Consider the following 16,560-nt stretch of genomic DNA (forward strand, 5'->3'; position numbering starts at 1 on the left):
GTTTAAATACATCTAGACATCTTTATTGCATTGTATATAACTGTCTCTCTGTCTTACACTGTGATATACTCACTGGGCTGTGGCTAAAAATGGTCCACTGAGATGAGTGCATTACCCTCATAAACACATGTAAAATAAATATAAAATAAAGGTCAGTCTATAAGCACATAGCAGTGAAAAACTCAGTAATCTTCCAGTAGTGATGCTGTGGTTTCTCCTACCTTTCTCAACAAGAGCTGGCATGGCGAGAAGACTCATTGTCACAGTAGAGCCAACTTGAATGCGACTGGCCAGATGCCTGAAAAAGCACAAAGTAAAGTAACACACAACTGACAAGTATCTCAAAACGTGCAAGTCAACAGTTAAGCAGCATTCATGCTACATGACATAAAGCACAAAATAAAACGTAGCACATACATTCAGTAACCACAGCTTCATTCGCCTACGTACATCATTTTGCATGAGTATCTATCCACATACACTTCTACAGATCATATTTTATTTATCTATCCTTGGACTGTGTTAGTCCCACCAGACTAGTAGCCTCTTTTCAGAGGAGACCAAAGGTGATACGTATACTATTATGGGAAATTTGGCCAGGACAGTGGTGCACTTCCTCTACATGCTGTGTGCACGTCTCCAATTTGTTAGGATGGAGGTTGAGACAAGCTGCTCAGTTGTCAGTATGGAGAGTGTGCAGCTGAGAGTGATGCAAGAGATGAGACAACGGAATGTGGTGATAAGAGTGAAGAATCTGAAATCCTAACCATGTCAGATTAAATGCATGAAATCCTAACAGTGTCAGATTAAATGCATGAAATCCTAATGGTGTCAGATTAAATGCATGAAATCCTAACGGTGTCAGATTAAATGCATGAAATCCTAACGGTGTCAGATTAAATGCATGAAATCCTAACGGTGTCAGATTAAATGCATGAAATTAAATGCATGAAATCCTAACAGTGTCACATTAAATGCATGAAATCCTAACAGTGTCAGATTAAATGCATGAAATCCTAACGGTGTCAGATTAAATGCATGAAATCCTAACGGTGTCAGATTAAATGCATGAAATCCTAATGGTGTCACATTAAATGCATGAAATCCTAATGGTGTCACATTAAATGCATGAAATCCTAACAGTGTCAGATTAAATGTATGAAATCCTAACGGTGTCAGATTAAATGCATGAAATCCTAACGGTGTCAGATTAAATGCATGAAATCCTAATGGTGTCAGATTAAATGCATGAAATCCTAACAGTGTCAGATTAAATGCATCTCAGGCCTCGATCTGTTTTCAAACCAGGAGCCCACCCCGCACATATTTTTTTCACCATGCATACTGGATTTTCTTTCTAGATTGTTTTAAACTAAATTTCTTGCTTAAAACTGCAGCATTTGCCAAAGTGTGCTTTTAATTTGTAGTTTTGAATATTTCAACCATTAAAAGCCACTCAAACTGCTGTCATTATAATCCACCAATATCCGTACTCATAAGTTATGGCAACTTTATTGATTGTGTACACATCACATATCTGACTGGGATAAAAATGGTCACAGTAAAGTATTCCAATTTGATTTACACAAATCAGCACTTGTCCTGCAAAGACAAGCTAATGACTTTTAAACCTTATCAACTCAACAGGGTCAGTCACTTTTAACTACAAGCATCCCCCAAAACTAGCAATTACAACTATTTTGTTAACCACATCCTTCTCAGATGTCTGTGTTAAAAAATAACAACAATAATGACCAATGTAACATATTTTGAATTTGTGCCACTCAAACACACTGGGGCCATAATAATAATGTGTTCTAGCTTATTTCATATACACATGCAACACATGCACTCTAATCTTGCAAAGCCAGAGTAAAGACTGTTTAAAAATTACTAGATGATAAGAGCATACAGTACTTTCATACACAGATAGTTCTCCACCCCCCCGCAGTTATAGCCACTTTGTTGACTGAGTACACTGCTTACTGTTATGAATAAATAAATCACATGCATTTTCTTGGTAGAACTGGAGAACCTACATGAAACTGTAAGAAGATCATTGCGATTAAACCATAAGACTCGGCCATGTATAACACAGTTTAAATAAAAGAGTATTTATGATGACAACATAAGAAATATTAACTATCTAATAACATATACTAAGTCAAAATGTACACCCTGTGCAGCTGTAAAAGTCATGTGAATAAGTACACTATTGCTGTTGGCAAGCAACTCTGCATCACTGCTTCATCTACAAATGCAGTGCCAGGTGCCTTGAAGAATAAATAGTTTGTACTGCATAAAAAATCGGTATGCTGATGATATTGCCATTTCATTTCCTGAATTGGATCAGCTATGCAATAGGGAATGGCTGGCAAAATAAATCACAGGTACATAGTAAGTTAGAAGGCATGCAGTCCAGGAGACCTTTAAGAAGCCTAGCCCAGATTCCTAAGTGTCCCAAAGCTGATACAGCTGATACAGCAAGTAAATGATGGTGGAAAGATTCAAACCCTGGACCTTTGTCACAGGAAGCATCACATTAACAATTTGGAGCTTTGGTCCTCTATGCTACCTGCAAAGCAGAGTGACAGTTTTTAACTAAATGGAGAAATCCTTTATAATCTCATCTTGTAGAGGATACCGTATCACACTAATACTCAAAAATGACTACATAATGGATGATGAATATAAGACGGTTTGACAGTTTAAGGCACAAGCCTAATATGATGTATTGCTGCAGCTGTCCTGGCTTTGATTCCCACAGCTTCTTTCTGGATTCACTATTGAAATGTTGGCACTCCATATGCCAAGTGCTAACACAATACAAAAGATTAGAAGTGCAAGAAAATTGCAAATCTCAAACACTGACCTCCTTTAAACTTCTTTTTCCCCAGCATTTCAAATTGTTACTTTCCTTTACCTATTACTTAACTCTCAGAAAAGAAACTTAACCAGACACTGCTCCCAGGTAATCCCTGAAAAGGGACAGTGAATCCAGTGGGCCTCCCTGGTTAACATATACTGTTATTTTTATCACTACAAATAATGCAGACTGTAGGAAGTGACAAATGTCTACCCTTTGTAGTTGCTGCAGGCTATAAAGAAGGTATTGAACAAGTAAAATATCAAAATGCAACATGTTTAGTCTATATTGCACAATCCAGGCCTATTAATGAAGTAATTCATTCTTAAATGCAATGAATAAAGCAAAAGAATTAAAGAGTATAGCAGGTTTATTTTCAACAACCCACAAGTCATGCAAAACTCAGAAATATTACTGTGTATGACATAATGTTTTGAAGGGGCTAACACTTGTGTCTGCGTCTTCCCCATCATCAAGAATAGCTATTTCCTCTTACATCACTCAGTGTAGGTCTATCCTACCTGAATGGCTAATAAAGTACAGTTGTACAAGCTGCATTTGCCATAACAGTAGATATTTGAATTTCTCACTGCTGCTGTAGCCTTTTGGCTATATGAGTTGTATCCTGTCTAGGACATAACTGTCCATTTTCATAAAGCTATAGCTCACTCCCATACCTTCACTCTGCTCAGCCCCATGGAGGGAAATCAACAGACAGAATGAAGACAACTTCACAACTTTCTTGTCCATACAGAGTGTATCCATTCTGAACCTCTGAAATATTTAAACAGTTAACAAATAACATTATATCTCAACAACTAACTTTATACAGACATAGTGAGATTGGGGGGGGGGGCTACTGTAACAGTGAGGAATTCAAACAGCTACTTTTATGGTAAGTGCAAATTATACAAGTGTACTGTCTTAATCATTTAGCCTTTTGGTTATATGAGCTGATTCCAAAACTTCAGAGGTGGAAGGATAAGGATCGACGAGCCCCTGGAGAACAGGAGGCGGAGGGATAAGGATCGACGAGCCCCTGTAGAACGGGAGGTGGAAGGATAAGGATCCATGAGCCCCTGGAGAACGGGAGGTGGAAGGATAAGGATCCATGAGAACTGGAGGTGGAAGGATAAGGATCGACGAGCCCCTGGAGAACGGGAGGCGGAAGGATAAGGATCGACGAGCCCCTGGAGAACGGGAGGTGGAAGGATAAGGATCCACGAGCCCCTGGAGAATGGGAGGTGGAAGGATAAGGATCCACAAGTCCCTGGAGAATGGGAGGTGGAAGGATAAGGATTCAGAGCCCCTGGAGAACGGGAGGCAGAAGGATAAGGATCCACGAGCCCCTGGAGAACGGGAGGTGGAAGGATAAGGATCCACAAGCCCCTGGAAAACAGGAGGTGGAAGGATAAGGATCCATGAGCCCCTGGAGAACGGGAGGTGGAAGGATAAGGATCCATGAGCCCCTGGAGAACGGGAGGCAGAAGGATAAAGATCACTGAGCCCCTGGCGAATGGGAGGTGGAAGGATAACGATCCACGAGCCCCTGGGGAACGGGAGGTGGAAGGATAAGGATCCACGAGCCCCTGGAGAACGGGACGTGGAATGATAAGGATCCATGAGCCCCTGGAGAACGGGAGGTGGAAGGATAAGGATCCACGAGCCCCTGGAGAATGGGAGGCAGAAGGATAAGGATCGACAAGCCCCTGGAGAACGGGAGGTGGAAGGATAAGGATCCACAAGCCCCTGGAGAACGGGAGGTGGAAGGATAAGGATCCACGAGCCCCTGGAGAATGGGAGGTGGAAGGATAAGGATCCACGAGCCACTGGAGAACGGGAGGTGGAAGGATAAGGATCCACGAGCCCCTGGAGAATGGGAGGCAGAAGGATAAGGATCAACGAGCCCCTGGAGAATGGGAGGTGGAAGGATAAGGCTCCACGAGCCCCTGGAGAATGGGAGGTGGAAGGATAAGGATCCATGAACCCTTGGAGAACAGGAGGCGGAAGGATAAGAATCCATGAGCCCCTGGACAATGGTTCTAGCAAAGCCAGTCCTGGACACACAAAAACATACTTGGAGGCTCTAAATACAAATCTGCCTAAACAGCAAAGACCTCCTAAGCAGATATCCAAGCAACAGCCACCCCTCAACAATACCCACAAATCACATATCTCACAAAATCAGTGGGTCTCACAGTCACAGCCCTTAAGGCCAAACAACACACCAAATACATTTGTTATAGGGGACTCTATTGTCCGGCACACTGACGTCCCGCTCACCAGACTGAACAAGGAGGTCACTGTAAGCTGCCTGTTGGTTGCCAGGATCCGCCACATAATGCAAGCACTCAGGTCACTCCAAAGCAAGTACAAGTATGACTCCGTCATTGTCCATGCTGCTGTGAATGACCTGAGATGTACCTCCCTGAACTACATGAAAAGAGACATAGAGGAGCTCTCTGACCATGTAGCCCAGGCTGGTATGACCCTGATCTTAAGTAGCATCGTGCCTCACCAAGAATGATGCCACAGTATAAAGACAAAATGATCAGTTTCAACAATTGGCTAAAGTATTAGTGTCATTCAAAGGGGATCCAGTGTCTGTCAGCCTGGGATGACATGCTCGACAAGCCACGTTGCTTCGCTAGGGACGGCTTGCACCTGTCACCCTTAGGCTTTCGTATACTGGCCAAGGCTCTTGCCACCCCCATAGTGCCTTTTTTAGGCAAGGCTCAAAGGACAAACCCACCTCTATAGACAACCCAAGGATAAAAAATAAGAAGTTATGTACCTACCACAACGTTCCATGTTAATTGTCTTCTCTCGCCTTCTTTCTTGCTGGATGGGTTCGGAGCCGATCCTCGGCTCCGACTCGGCACTTGCTAAGCTCGAGAGCTAATTTTACCAGCTCGAGGCAACCCTATATCCCATGATGCAAGGCGGAGACTACCCAGATCTCGTTTGGTAGCTAAGGAAATTAGGAATATATTCTTCCAACTGTAAAGGAGGAAGAAAAGTAACAATACTAACAATGACAAAAGTAACAATACTAAAAATGACAAAAGTAACAATACTAACAATGACAAAAGTAACAATACTAAAAATGACGATCATAATCATCATAATCCTCTGAAAAGGATCAACCTAGTCTAGTGACACTAGAAGCTGATTAGCTAGAAAAAAGGACAAAGTCTCTTAATAGAAGAGGCATAATCTTCTCGGTCTGACCAGGCTAGGGGGATGGAGGGCGGGACGCAAGAAAGAAGGCGAGAGAAGACAACTAACATGGAACGTTATGGTAGTTATATAACTTCTTAATGTTAAGTTGTCAATCTCGCCTTCATTCTTGCTGGATGGGACCGCGTCCCTAGCACCTTTATCCTGGGTGGCTCAATGGAACAGACTCTTGAGAACAGTGGAACCAAAATTCGCTCTGTCTCTGGAGGCCAAGTCTAATTTGTAATGTGAAACAAAGGTATGAGGAGAGGCCCATGTGGCTGCTGCACAAATAGTGTCTATTGGAAGTCTAGCCTGAAAAGCTGTAGATGTAGCTAGAGCTCTGGTAGAATGGGCTTTTGGCCTAGAAATCAACTCCTTGCCTCTGAGCTGATAAATGTAAGTAATCACAGAAGACAGTCATCTAGATAAAGTCACCTTGGAAACTGGAAGGCCTTTCCTGTTCTCTGCATAGGATAGAAACAGTTGATCAGATTTCCTAAAATGTTTAGGTTTGTCTAGATAATATCTGAGCTGGCGGTGAACATCAAGACAATGTAATTTTTGTTCCGCACTATCAGAATAATTTGGGAAAAACACTGGAAGATCAATGGATTGATTTAGGTTCATCTGCGATGCCACTTTGGGTAAGAAAGACGGATTAGTCCTTAGAGATACCCTGTCTTTGTGGAAAATTAAGTAGGGAGGATGAATGCAGAGAGCATGAAGCTCAGATACTCTCCTGGCAGAAGTAATGGCGACTAGAAAGAGTGTCTTCCAAGAAAGAAATTTCAATGAACAGGCAGCCGCAGATTCGAAAGGGGGGAGAATCAAGGATGTTAAAATTAAATTTAGATCCCACTGTGGTGGGGGATCTCTAATCGGAGGTTTAAGTAAAAAGATACCTCGAAGGAATGCCTTGCAAAATTTATGTGACATAATGTTGTGGTCCAAAAGGCCTATATGAAAATTCGAAATGGCTGCCAGCTGAACTTTTACTGTGGAGGAAGAGGATCCTGAATGAAAAATCTCAGCTAGGAAGTCCAAGACCGAATGAATCGGAGCAGTATAGGGGTCTATGTTCCTAGCTTTTGCCCAGAAGGAGAAACGTTGCCATTTACTAGTGTAAATCCTTCTGGTAGAAGATTTTAGGGAAGCTACTATGATATCCCGGACGGGATTAGAAATCATAGGAAGCCTGGCTAAGGATGGAAGTGGAGCAACCAAGCAGTGAGGTTGAGAGAAGGTATGGATTGGTGCAGCTGCCCCGAATGGTGGGTCAGAAGATCTGGAACCGGGTCCAGATGCCATGGCTGTACCAAGAGATAACGATGTAGGAACGGAAACCATATCTGTCGAGGCCAATATGGGCCAATGAGAATCAACTTGGCTCTCAAGGCGGTTGCTTTCTGAATTACTTGAGGTATCAGCGGAAAGGGGGGAAAGGCATAAAGAAGTCCCCGGGGCCAATCCTGGGTTAGAGCGTCTCTGGGGGGATGGCCTGGAAGGGGGAAGAGAGAGAAGAAGTCTGGGCATTTGCTGTTTTGAGGTGTAGCAGAAAGGTTGCAGCAAGGAAGGCCCCACTCCTGAAAAATCTCTTCCGTCACTGATTGTTTGAGAGACCACTCGTGAGGCATGAGAATAACTCTGCTCAACCTGTCTGCTATGATGTTGGATTTCCCGGGGATATGCGTTGCTATCAGAAACCGCTGAGAAGAGATTGCCCATTGCCAAAGTCTGAGAGCCTCTCGACACAGTGGATAGGACTTGGTTCCGCCCTGTTTGTTGATATACCACACTACGGGCATATTGTCCGTTTGGACTGCAATAGTTCCCAGGGGAAGAGAGTCGTTGAGGGCTTGCAACGTTAAAAGTACTGCTCTCATCTCTAGGACATTTATGTGCAGATGGTATTCGTAAGGTTGCCAAGTGCCATGGACCATCCTGCCCTGATAATGCCTCCCCCAACCGATCAGGGAGGCGTCCGATGTAACCGTGGCGACCGGGGCAGGAGGAACAAAAGGTCTGCCCTGATGGACTTGAGGGGATGATATCCACCAGGTCAGATGCCTTTTGCAAGTTGGAGTGATTATGATCCTGTGACGCATGGGTAGTTGTTGAAAGGACCATTGGGCGAATAGCATCCATTGTAGAAGACGCATGTAAAAACGGGCGAAGGGAAGAAGTGTTATGGCAGCCGCCATAAGACCCAATACTTTCAGAGCAAATCTGGCCTGAATTTTGTAGCTGAGAAGAATCACCTGGATGTGACTTTGAATGTCCAAGATCCTTTGGTCTGTTAACTTTGCTGAAAGTTATACGGTGTCCAATTTTGCACCTATAAAAGTAATAGATTGACAAGGCGACAAGGCAGATTTTTCGAAATTTATAGAAATCCCTAGCCCTCTGCAAATGTGAATGGTGTAATCTCTGGCCTGGAGAAGTTGATGCCTGGTGGTGGCAGTGAGGAGCCAGTCGTCTAGATATGGAAACACCTGGAATCCTTGACGTCTCAGGTGAGTGTAACCGCTGCCATACATTTGGTGAACACTCTGGGGGCTGTAGTGAGTCCAAAGGGCAGGGCCCTTAATTGGAAGTGACTGGTCCCCAGCCGAAAGCGGAGAAATCTTCTGGAGTGCCTGTGAATTTTTATGTGATAGTACGCATCCTGAAGATCTACCGAGCACATCCAATTGTCCTTGCCCAGAAAGGGTAGAATGGAGTGAAGCGTGACCATCCGGAATCTTGTTTTCTTTACAAACTTGTTTAGTTTGCTCAGATCTAATATTGGTCTCCAGTCCCCTGTCTTTTTTGGAACTAAAAAGAACCTTGAGTAGATTCCGGATCCTATTTGGTCTGCTGGGACTGGCTGGATGGCTCTTTTTGCTAGCAGTCTGGATATCTCTGGTACTGCTAGTTCCCTTAGACCGGGTGGAACGTCTGGAAGGGTTCCCTTTTGCTGAATTGGGGTTTGAATAAAGGGAATTTTGTAACCCTCGGATATAATTGACTGTACCCATTTGTCTTGAGAAAGGGAAAGCCAGGCTATTGGGTACAGCGATAATCTTCCCCCGACTGCCTCCGAAGGTGGACAATCGGGCAACATCTCAGGGATGCTGGAAGGGTTTGGCAGAAAGAGGCTCTCTGCTACCCTGATTCTGCGGACCCCCTCTGCCCCTAGGGCGGAGTCTGTTGTTGTTACCCCCTCTGCCTCTGGGGGTAAACTGACCTCGTGCATCAGGCGTGACTCCTTGAGATTTGCGGAACCACATTTTCCCTCCCTTCTGACCTTTTGGGTAAGGTCTTGAAGGGGTGGAGAAACGGACTCCTACGGCAGAAAGAGTCTTGCCATCTTGTTCGCATCTAGTCAAAGTGTCTTTCACTTGGGGTCCGAACAAGGTCGAACCATCAAAAGGGGAGTTTGTGAAGGACGCCTTGAAGGGGTCTGCAAAATTACAAAGCCGCATCCAGGACTGACGCCTTAAAGCCACTCCTGTGCCTGTGGCCCTACTCGCTCCATCGGCTGCATAAGAAATGAGCCGCATGGAGGAGTTAACGATGGAGTTAAGGATTCCTAGCTGTGAGCTAATCTTATCCTGAGACCCAGCAGCTGACGGATCCTGTAAAACTTCTCCCAACTCTTTAAGAACATCTCTTTGAAGGCGGGTGAAGTGACACAAGTAGTTCAGCGATCGCATGGCAAAGGTCGCTGAATTAAAAATCTGCTTGCCGTACCTGTCCATAGTCCTAGAATCCTTGTTAGGAGGATGGACAGGTACTGAAGGATCATCTAGTTCCTTCTTGGTGGCTGCAGCCACCGCCATGGCATCAACCGGGACACCTTTTGTCAAATACTGCCTATCTGGTGGGGCTGTAATAAATTTAGAAGGCCTCCTAGGAATAGGTTCCACCGAATCCGGGGCCATCCACGCCTTCCAAGCCACTACATCCATAAGAGGGTCGAAAGGCGGAGACACCCAAGAGGTGGAGGGTCGAGATCCGAAAGCCTCCAGGTATACTGACTCGTCCTCGGAAGGATTAAGGGAGGGCCAGTTCCCCCTCTGCTTAAGGAGTTCGAGGATGTCTGAGAAAGAGACATCCTCAGAGGAGGACCTTGGGGATCCCTCCGACTCATCCAAGTCAGTATCAGATGTAATAGACTCGGGGGAGTCTAGATGTTTCCTCTTACATGTCCTCTTACGCGGAGGTTCACCTGATGGATCAGGAGAAGCCTCGGAAGAGGAGGATATTCCCAATGGGGAAACCTGAGGCGTTGGATCTCTGAGTCCAGGAGCAAGAGAGTGGGAAGAGACGTCAGCAGGCACTGTAGTGGGAGGAGCTGATGGAACTGACCACTGACAACGCCCAGGGGCTAGTACACTCCTCATCACCTCGAAGGCTCCCCCATCAGAGAGACCAGAAGGTTCCCGCTCCGAAGAGAAAGGAACTCCAGGCCTCACCAAGAGGGAAGGCTCCGAGGCAGATGTCGAGGCTGAGCTCACCAACGCTGAAGCCCCGAGAGGGAGAACGGGGTCGGACAAGGGTCCGATGCCACTCGCCCCCTCGGAGCCGACGAGAGAGACCAGATGCCCGGATCCCTCCAATGAAGGCCTCAAGGAGGAAATCGGAGCAGAGGACGATGGAGCCGAAAGGGGTGGTATCGGCTCCAAAGCTACAACAGTCACGGCTCCGAGGAGCTCCGGCTCCGAGCTCTGTAAGAGAGTCAAAGGAGGAATGTTAGGTGGATGTGAAATAGCTACCGTCTGTTGAGACGGGCTATGGAGCATTTGGGCCAATGCCTGAGACTTTAATAGTCTACTCACCACTCTCTCGAGGTCGTGATCAGACAGCCTGGACGACCAAGAAGAACGGCTCAGATGGCTCTGCTCTGACAGCAAGGGTGATCTCGGAGCTGAACGTATAGATTCCAATGAGGGGGATCGAGATCTCTTTTTAGAGATAGGTGGAGCCGAAGGAGCCGAGGATATGTCGGCTCCAGCCGGAGCCAACACTGAATGTCCAGATCTGGCAATATCGGCGCCGGATGGAGCCGATACTGTGACTTCTAGCATGGAAGGATCGGCTCCGGCCAGAGCCGATCTCGACACTAAAGAAGTTGAACCAGTAGCCGACGGCTTGGGACTTGCAGCCGAAGGCTTAACAGGTTTCGAGGGCTTCCCTGGAGCCGACTTAGTCGGGGAGCTCTCAGGCTTTAATAAGCCCCTCAATATTAACTTATTTCTGTGCTCCTGCAGGACTCTTGGGCTGAAGGCATGACAGCACAAGAGTCCTGCAGGTGCAGAGGTCCCAGGCAGTAAACACAAGAAGTGTGACCGTCTGTCAGAGACATCTTCTGACAGCACGAGTCACACTTCTTGAAGCCTGAGACCTTTGTGTCCTTCGACATAGCTGTGTCGAGGGAACACAAGTTGACAGGAAAAAAACACAAACACACACACACACACACAAAACACCCAATCCAAAAATCTAAACTTAACAGGGATACAACACTCAAACAGACACAAAAATCCCTGACAGGAAAAATTTTAGGAAAAGGAAAGGCCTAAGTCCTAACCTAGGGAAGGGGATAAATAACCCGAAAAAAAGGGAACACTAACGGGAATAGAGTTAAAATAAACGTTAAAGTTCACAAAACTACTAAGGTTATGAAAAATAAAAGGGATGAGACTAAAAGTCTTATTATAAGAAAAACTTACCTAGAGCTGGTAAAAGAGGCACCTCGTTAGCGAAGCGGCAAACGAGATCTGGGTAGTCTCCGCCTTGCATCATGGTATATAGGGTTGCCTCGAGCTGATAAAATTAGCTCTCGAGCTTAGCAAGTGCCGAGTCGGAGCCGAGGATCGGCTCCAAACCCATCCAGCAAGAATGAAGGCGAGATTGACAACTTAACATCTAAAGGTAGTGCTACTCAATGCCAGAAGTCTAAACCTCAAGATGCACACACTTGAGGCTCTCCTCAGTATGGAGAAAATCGATGTCTGTGCAGTAACAGAAACCTGGTTCAAGGCTCCTGAGAGCACCCCAGCACTGCCAGGTTATAACTCATATCATGCGTTTCGGCCCTAAAACCTGGACCGAAGCACAAAAGGAGGGGGAGTATCTATATTCATCAAAGATACCTACACCTCCAGGTTAGTGGCACTGCACGAAGCATCGGAAACCATCCATGTGCAGCTAACAGCGGGCAAAACTGCCTTTCAGTGTGTAGCCTGCTACAGAACACCCTCCCTATTACAGGAACCCCACTTGGCATTCCTGAGAACACTGGAGAATATGAAGGTCTCTCCAAACACTATGTTATTGGGTGACTTCAATTACCCAAACATTGACTGGGAAAACTACTCAAGCCCAAACACCCTCGCCCAACGGTTCCTTGAATTTATAAACTCTAACGCAATGGAACAACTGGTCACCACTCCCACAAGAGGGAACAACATATTGGACCTGGTCATCACCAACATGGGGACTCTTATGTTCCACACCAGAGGTAAACCCCTCATTGGTAAGATCAGACCATAAACACATTTCCCTGGACATCCATATCCCGTCCCCACTCCCAGCCAAGGAAATCACTGTAAAGAATTTCTCAAAAGCCAACTTTGCACTTCTCAAGACTGAGGTGGAATCCTTCAAAGCCCCTGGGCCAGAGGATAATACAGCCCAATCTGCAGAATCCTTTACAAATGCATTCTATGAGCACCTGCAGGAATGCATGGATCGTGCTATCCCAAATAAAACCAAGACTCACTCCTCCAAAAACAGGAGACCGGTCTGGTGGACCCCAGCCATAAATAAGCTATACAACAGAAGGAGGAAGCTACTACATGACAGAGCAAAATCCCAAAAAGGGAAGGCATCTCTGATCAGTATTAGCAAGAAACTTCGATCCCTCATAAAATCATCAAAGGCCAGTTTTGAAAGAAAAATTGCCCTAGACACTAAAGATAATCACAAGGCTTTCTTTAGTTATGTCAGGAACATGGGCGGAAACTCCCAGATATGCTCTGAATTGTTGCATAATGGTACAAAATATACCGAACCTACAGACATAGCCAACATCCTGGCAGACAGATTCAGCGCAAACTTCTCCCCTTCCCCCCCAAAGGAGCAAATGCCTATCCCAACTGAATGTAACCTCCCTGACGTCACAGATGCACAGGTGAAAGCTGCCCTCTACAAAGCAAAAAACACAGCATCTATGGGACCGGACGGTGTCCCAGGCTGTGTCTTACACGAGCTCCAAGAAGAACTGAACCCTCACATTAAGTCACTGTTCAAACTTAGCTTTACTACAGGATATGTACCCAAAGAATGGCATACAGCTACAGTGGTCCCACTCCACAAAGGTGGTGCCACAATAGACCCTGGAAACTACCACCCCATAAGCCTGACTAGTCTGGTCTGTAAAGTTATGGAGCGTATTATCATGGAACTCATAAACAAAGACATTGGGAGCCTCCAGACACTGGACCCTACCCAATTCGGCTTTGTTAAGGGCAGATCTTGCCTCTTAAACCTAGTTGATTTCTTTGAAACAGTTACCAAAGCCATAGATGAGGCCAAGGTAGTCCACACAGCCTACCTGGACCTCGCAAAAGCCTTCGACACAATACCCCACTCGGGCATCATAAATAAGCTTACTAGGTTAAATATCAACCCCTATATCAAAAGATGGGTTGCAAACTGGCTCAGAGATAGAACCCACATGGTCAGAATCGCAGGTGCCATGTCCGAATCCAAACCAGTTGCAAGTGGCGTCCCACAGGGCTCAGTTCTGGGACCTCTCTTGTTCGGTATATACTTCTCTGAGGTTCAAGCTAACACGGGGGGATTATGGCTGACAAAGTTCGCAGATGACTGCAAACTGGGGGCCATAATCAAATCTCCAGCTGACACAAGCATCCTCCTAAAGGGTCTCACAGAGACAGATGCTTGGTGCCAGAGCTACGGCCTCAAGCTAAATGCTAAAAAGTGCATAGTCATCCCCTTTGGGAAAAACAAGGTGCCCACAAATTACCACATAGGTGGTAATCCATTAAGTACGGAAGAAGTAATTAGAGATTTGGGGACCAACGTAGATAGTAATCTCTCCTTTGATAATCACGTTGCCAAAGTGGTTAGAAAGACCTTCTATATAGCCCACCTTATCACGAAAGGGTTCGCATCTAGATCAAGAGAGGTCATTGTGACCCTCTACTCGTCACTCATCAGGCCCATAATTGAATACAATGCCCCTTTGGGATGTACCTTACCCGACACCTGCAGCAACTGGAGAGACCCCAAAAGTACCTCACCAAGAGGATCATGGGCTACAAACAGATGTCCTATGCAGCTCGATTAAAGAAACTCCAGCTCTACTCAGTTGCTTACCGCCTACTCAGAGGCAATCTATGCCTGATGTACAAAGCCATGTCAAACCCAGAATTAATGGACATGCTCCACCTCAAAAAATCCAAGTCCCTTAGAGCTACATGCTCCAGGGACCTAAACCTCAGCACAAAAATAAATAGGACATGCTGGAGGGACAGATTAATTTCCCAGAGGCTCCCCTCACTCTGGAACAGAATCCCAATTCATGTTAGACATAGCCCCTCGCTGACCCTCTTCAAGCGAAATCTGGACGTGTGGATGGGAAATCGCAAATTCACCCCTGGGATCTCTTCTGTGACCCTGCTAGACAGAGGCACAGTAAACTAATCTTAAAAGAGTACCTTCTGTGACTTACTTTACAGAGGCACAGTAGGCTAATCTAATAGGGAGGTGGAAGCCAAATACACTCTGGCTAGGCTTATAAATGCCCTAGGGCAGATAGCCTAGTATCTACCTATGAACCTATGAACCAAGAAAGGGAATCCAGTTATAATGCTTTGTAAAAGTATGTACAGAGGACCGCATTAACGTACAGAGGACCGCATTAAGGTGCTGCCCCCAGAATGGCTGCAGAGTTCACCCCTTTCCAATATTTATTTATTGACATTTGATGACTGGGAAAGTCTGACTGGGTTGGAGCCGATTTTCAGTGGAGGACTAGGGAAAATTTCCAAAGTATTACAAAACATTTTAAGAATAATCATTTTACAGTCTTTAAAAATAATACAAAAAAAAAACAATTACAGTTTAAATAATTATACAAAACTAGACATAATATGAAAACATCAGTTGGAATAGATACAGGTTATATGACAATGATTTAATAGTTAGATAAAATGTAGCCTGTTTATATAGAAACTAAAGGTAAGTTAGTATAATACAAATAGGAATTGCAATATGATGTGACAAAAAGCAGGCCTATGGTACATTTTGAGAGAAAGCCAGGGGAGATAAATTGACAGTAAGAAAGTGAGTGAAGGAGGGCGAGTAAGGAGATGCAAGGCATGAACAGGTATTTGTTCACATTTAGGGATACAGTTTATCCTGGTTTCGAACAAGAACAGAGCCAGCTTTTGGCTAGGAAGTCTCTCGGAGTGGGTTTGAAGGATGGGAGGGAGGGTATTGACCTAAAGGATACAGGTAAGGACTTACAGGCCTTACCAACATAGTAAGAGTATAGACAATGTCCAGCAGATTTGATAGGTTAGTGGACAGACAGGAATTTTTGGTCACTGGATCGTAATGATCAACTAGGAACATAGTTGTGATGAATGTTATTTAGTATTCGACAAGGAGATGGATTCTCAATAATTTTATAGATGGCAAGAAGCTGCGCTTATGTTAGCTGATGGGGTAGTTCTAACCAATTTAGACTTTTTAGTGCTATACTATGGTGGGTTCTGAAAGGGGTATTTGTTACATATTTAGCAACTTTGTTATAGCATTGTTCAAGTTTAGATTTTTGTGATGCCTGAAGGTTTAGTAAGGATGAGAGTGCCATAAAGAAGTGAGGGGAGGAGATAAGCAGTGGCAAATGTAGTTTTAGTTGTGTTGGTGAGCACATTTTTGGCTCTATAAAGTACCCTTAGTGTATTTACTAGACATCCAATATGCCATTGTAGATGTCAAGACTCTAGTAAAATGTGCCTTGACAATGCCTGGAACTTATTTACCATGTAGGGTATAACAAAGGGAATAGCTAAGGACAACCACCTTGACACAGTCTGATTTGACTTATGCTGTCCCTTAAGAAATAAAGATCTGATTAGCTCTACTAAAGGACTTAGTTCTGTCAAAATAGTTCTAGAGCTGCTGATGCATGTATAGAGTATGTGGAATCCTTTCTTCCTGATTCTAAGGATCTGAATAAAGCACTGGGAGATTGGTGCCCTGATTCAACGTAATCTCTGAAACAACTTTGGGCATAAAAAAAGGGGATTTGTTCTTAAGGAGACCTTATTCTCCCTAGAGTTCACTTGCTGTAAGACCTTTCAACTCAGATACTCTCCTAGTAGATGTTAGAGCAAAGGGAGTACAGTCGTCTATGTGATGAATCTTAAATCTGACTGAGCTGGTTCAAAGGG

General features: G+C 44.8%; 1 protein-coding gene across 1 annotated transcript in view; it reads right to left on the bottom strand.

The window, feature by feature from the left end:
• Positions 1–16,560, bottom strand: part of LOC122804745 (ciliogenesis associated TTC17 interacting protein) — a 2,188,718-nt gene that overhangs the window by 1,174,402 nt on the left and 997,756 nt on the right. The window contains exon 8 of the mRNA XM_044074809.1: positions 222–298. Within this exon, the coding sequence (XP_043930744.1) occupies positions 222–298 (77 nt within the window). The remainder of the gene's footprint in view (positions 1–221; positions 299–16,560) is intronic.

The sequence above is a fragment of the Protopterus annectens genome, chromosome 6.part0 (assembly GCF_019279795.1).
Source record: "Protopterus annectens isolate FY-2018-M chromosome 6.part0, PAN1.0, whole genome shotgun sequence".
In the NCBI taxonomy this organism is placed as follows: domain Eukaryota; kingdom Metazoa; phylum Chordata; order Ceratodontiformes; family Protopteridae; genus Protopterus; species Protopterus annectens.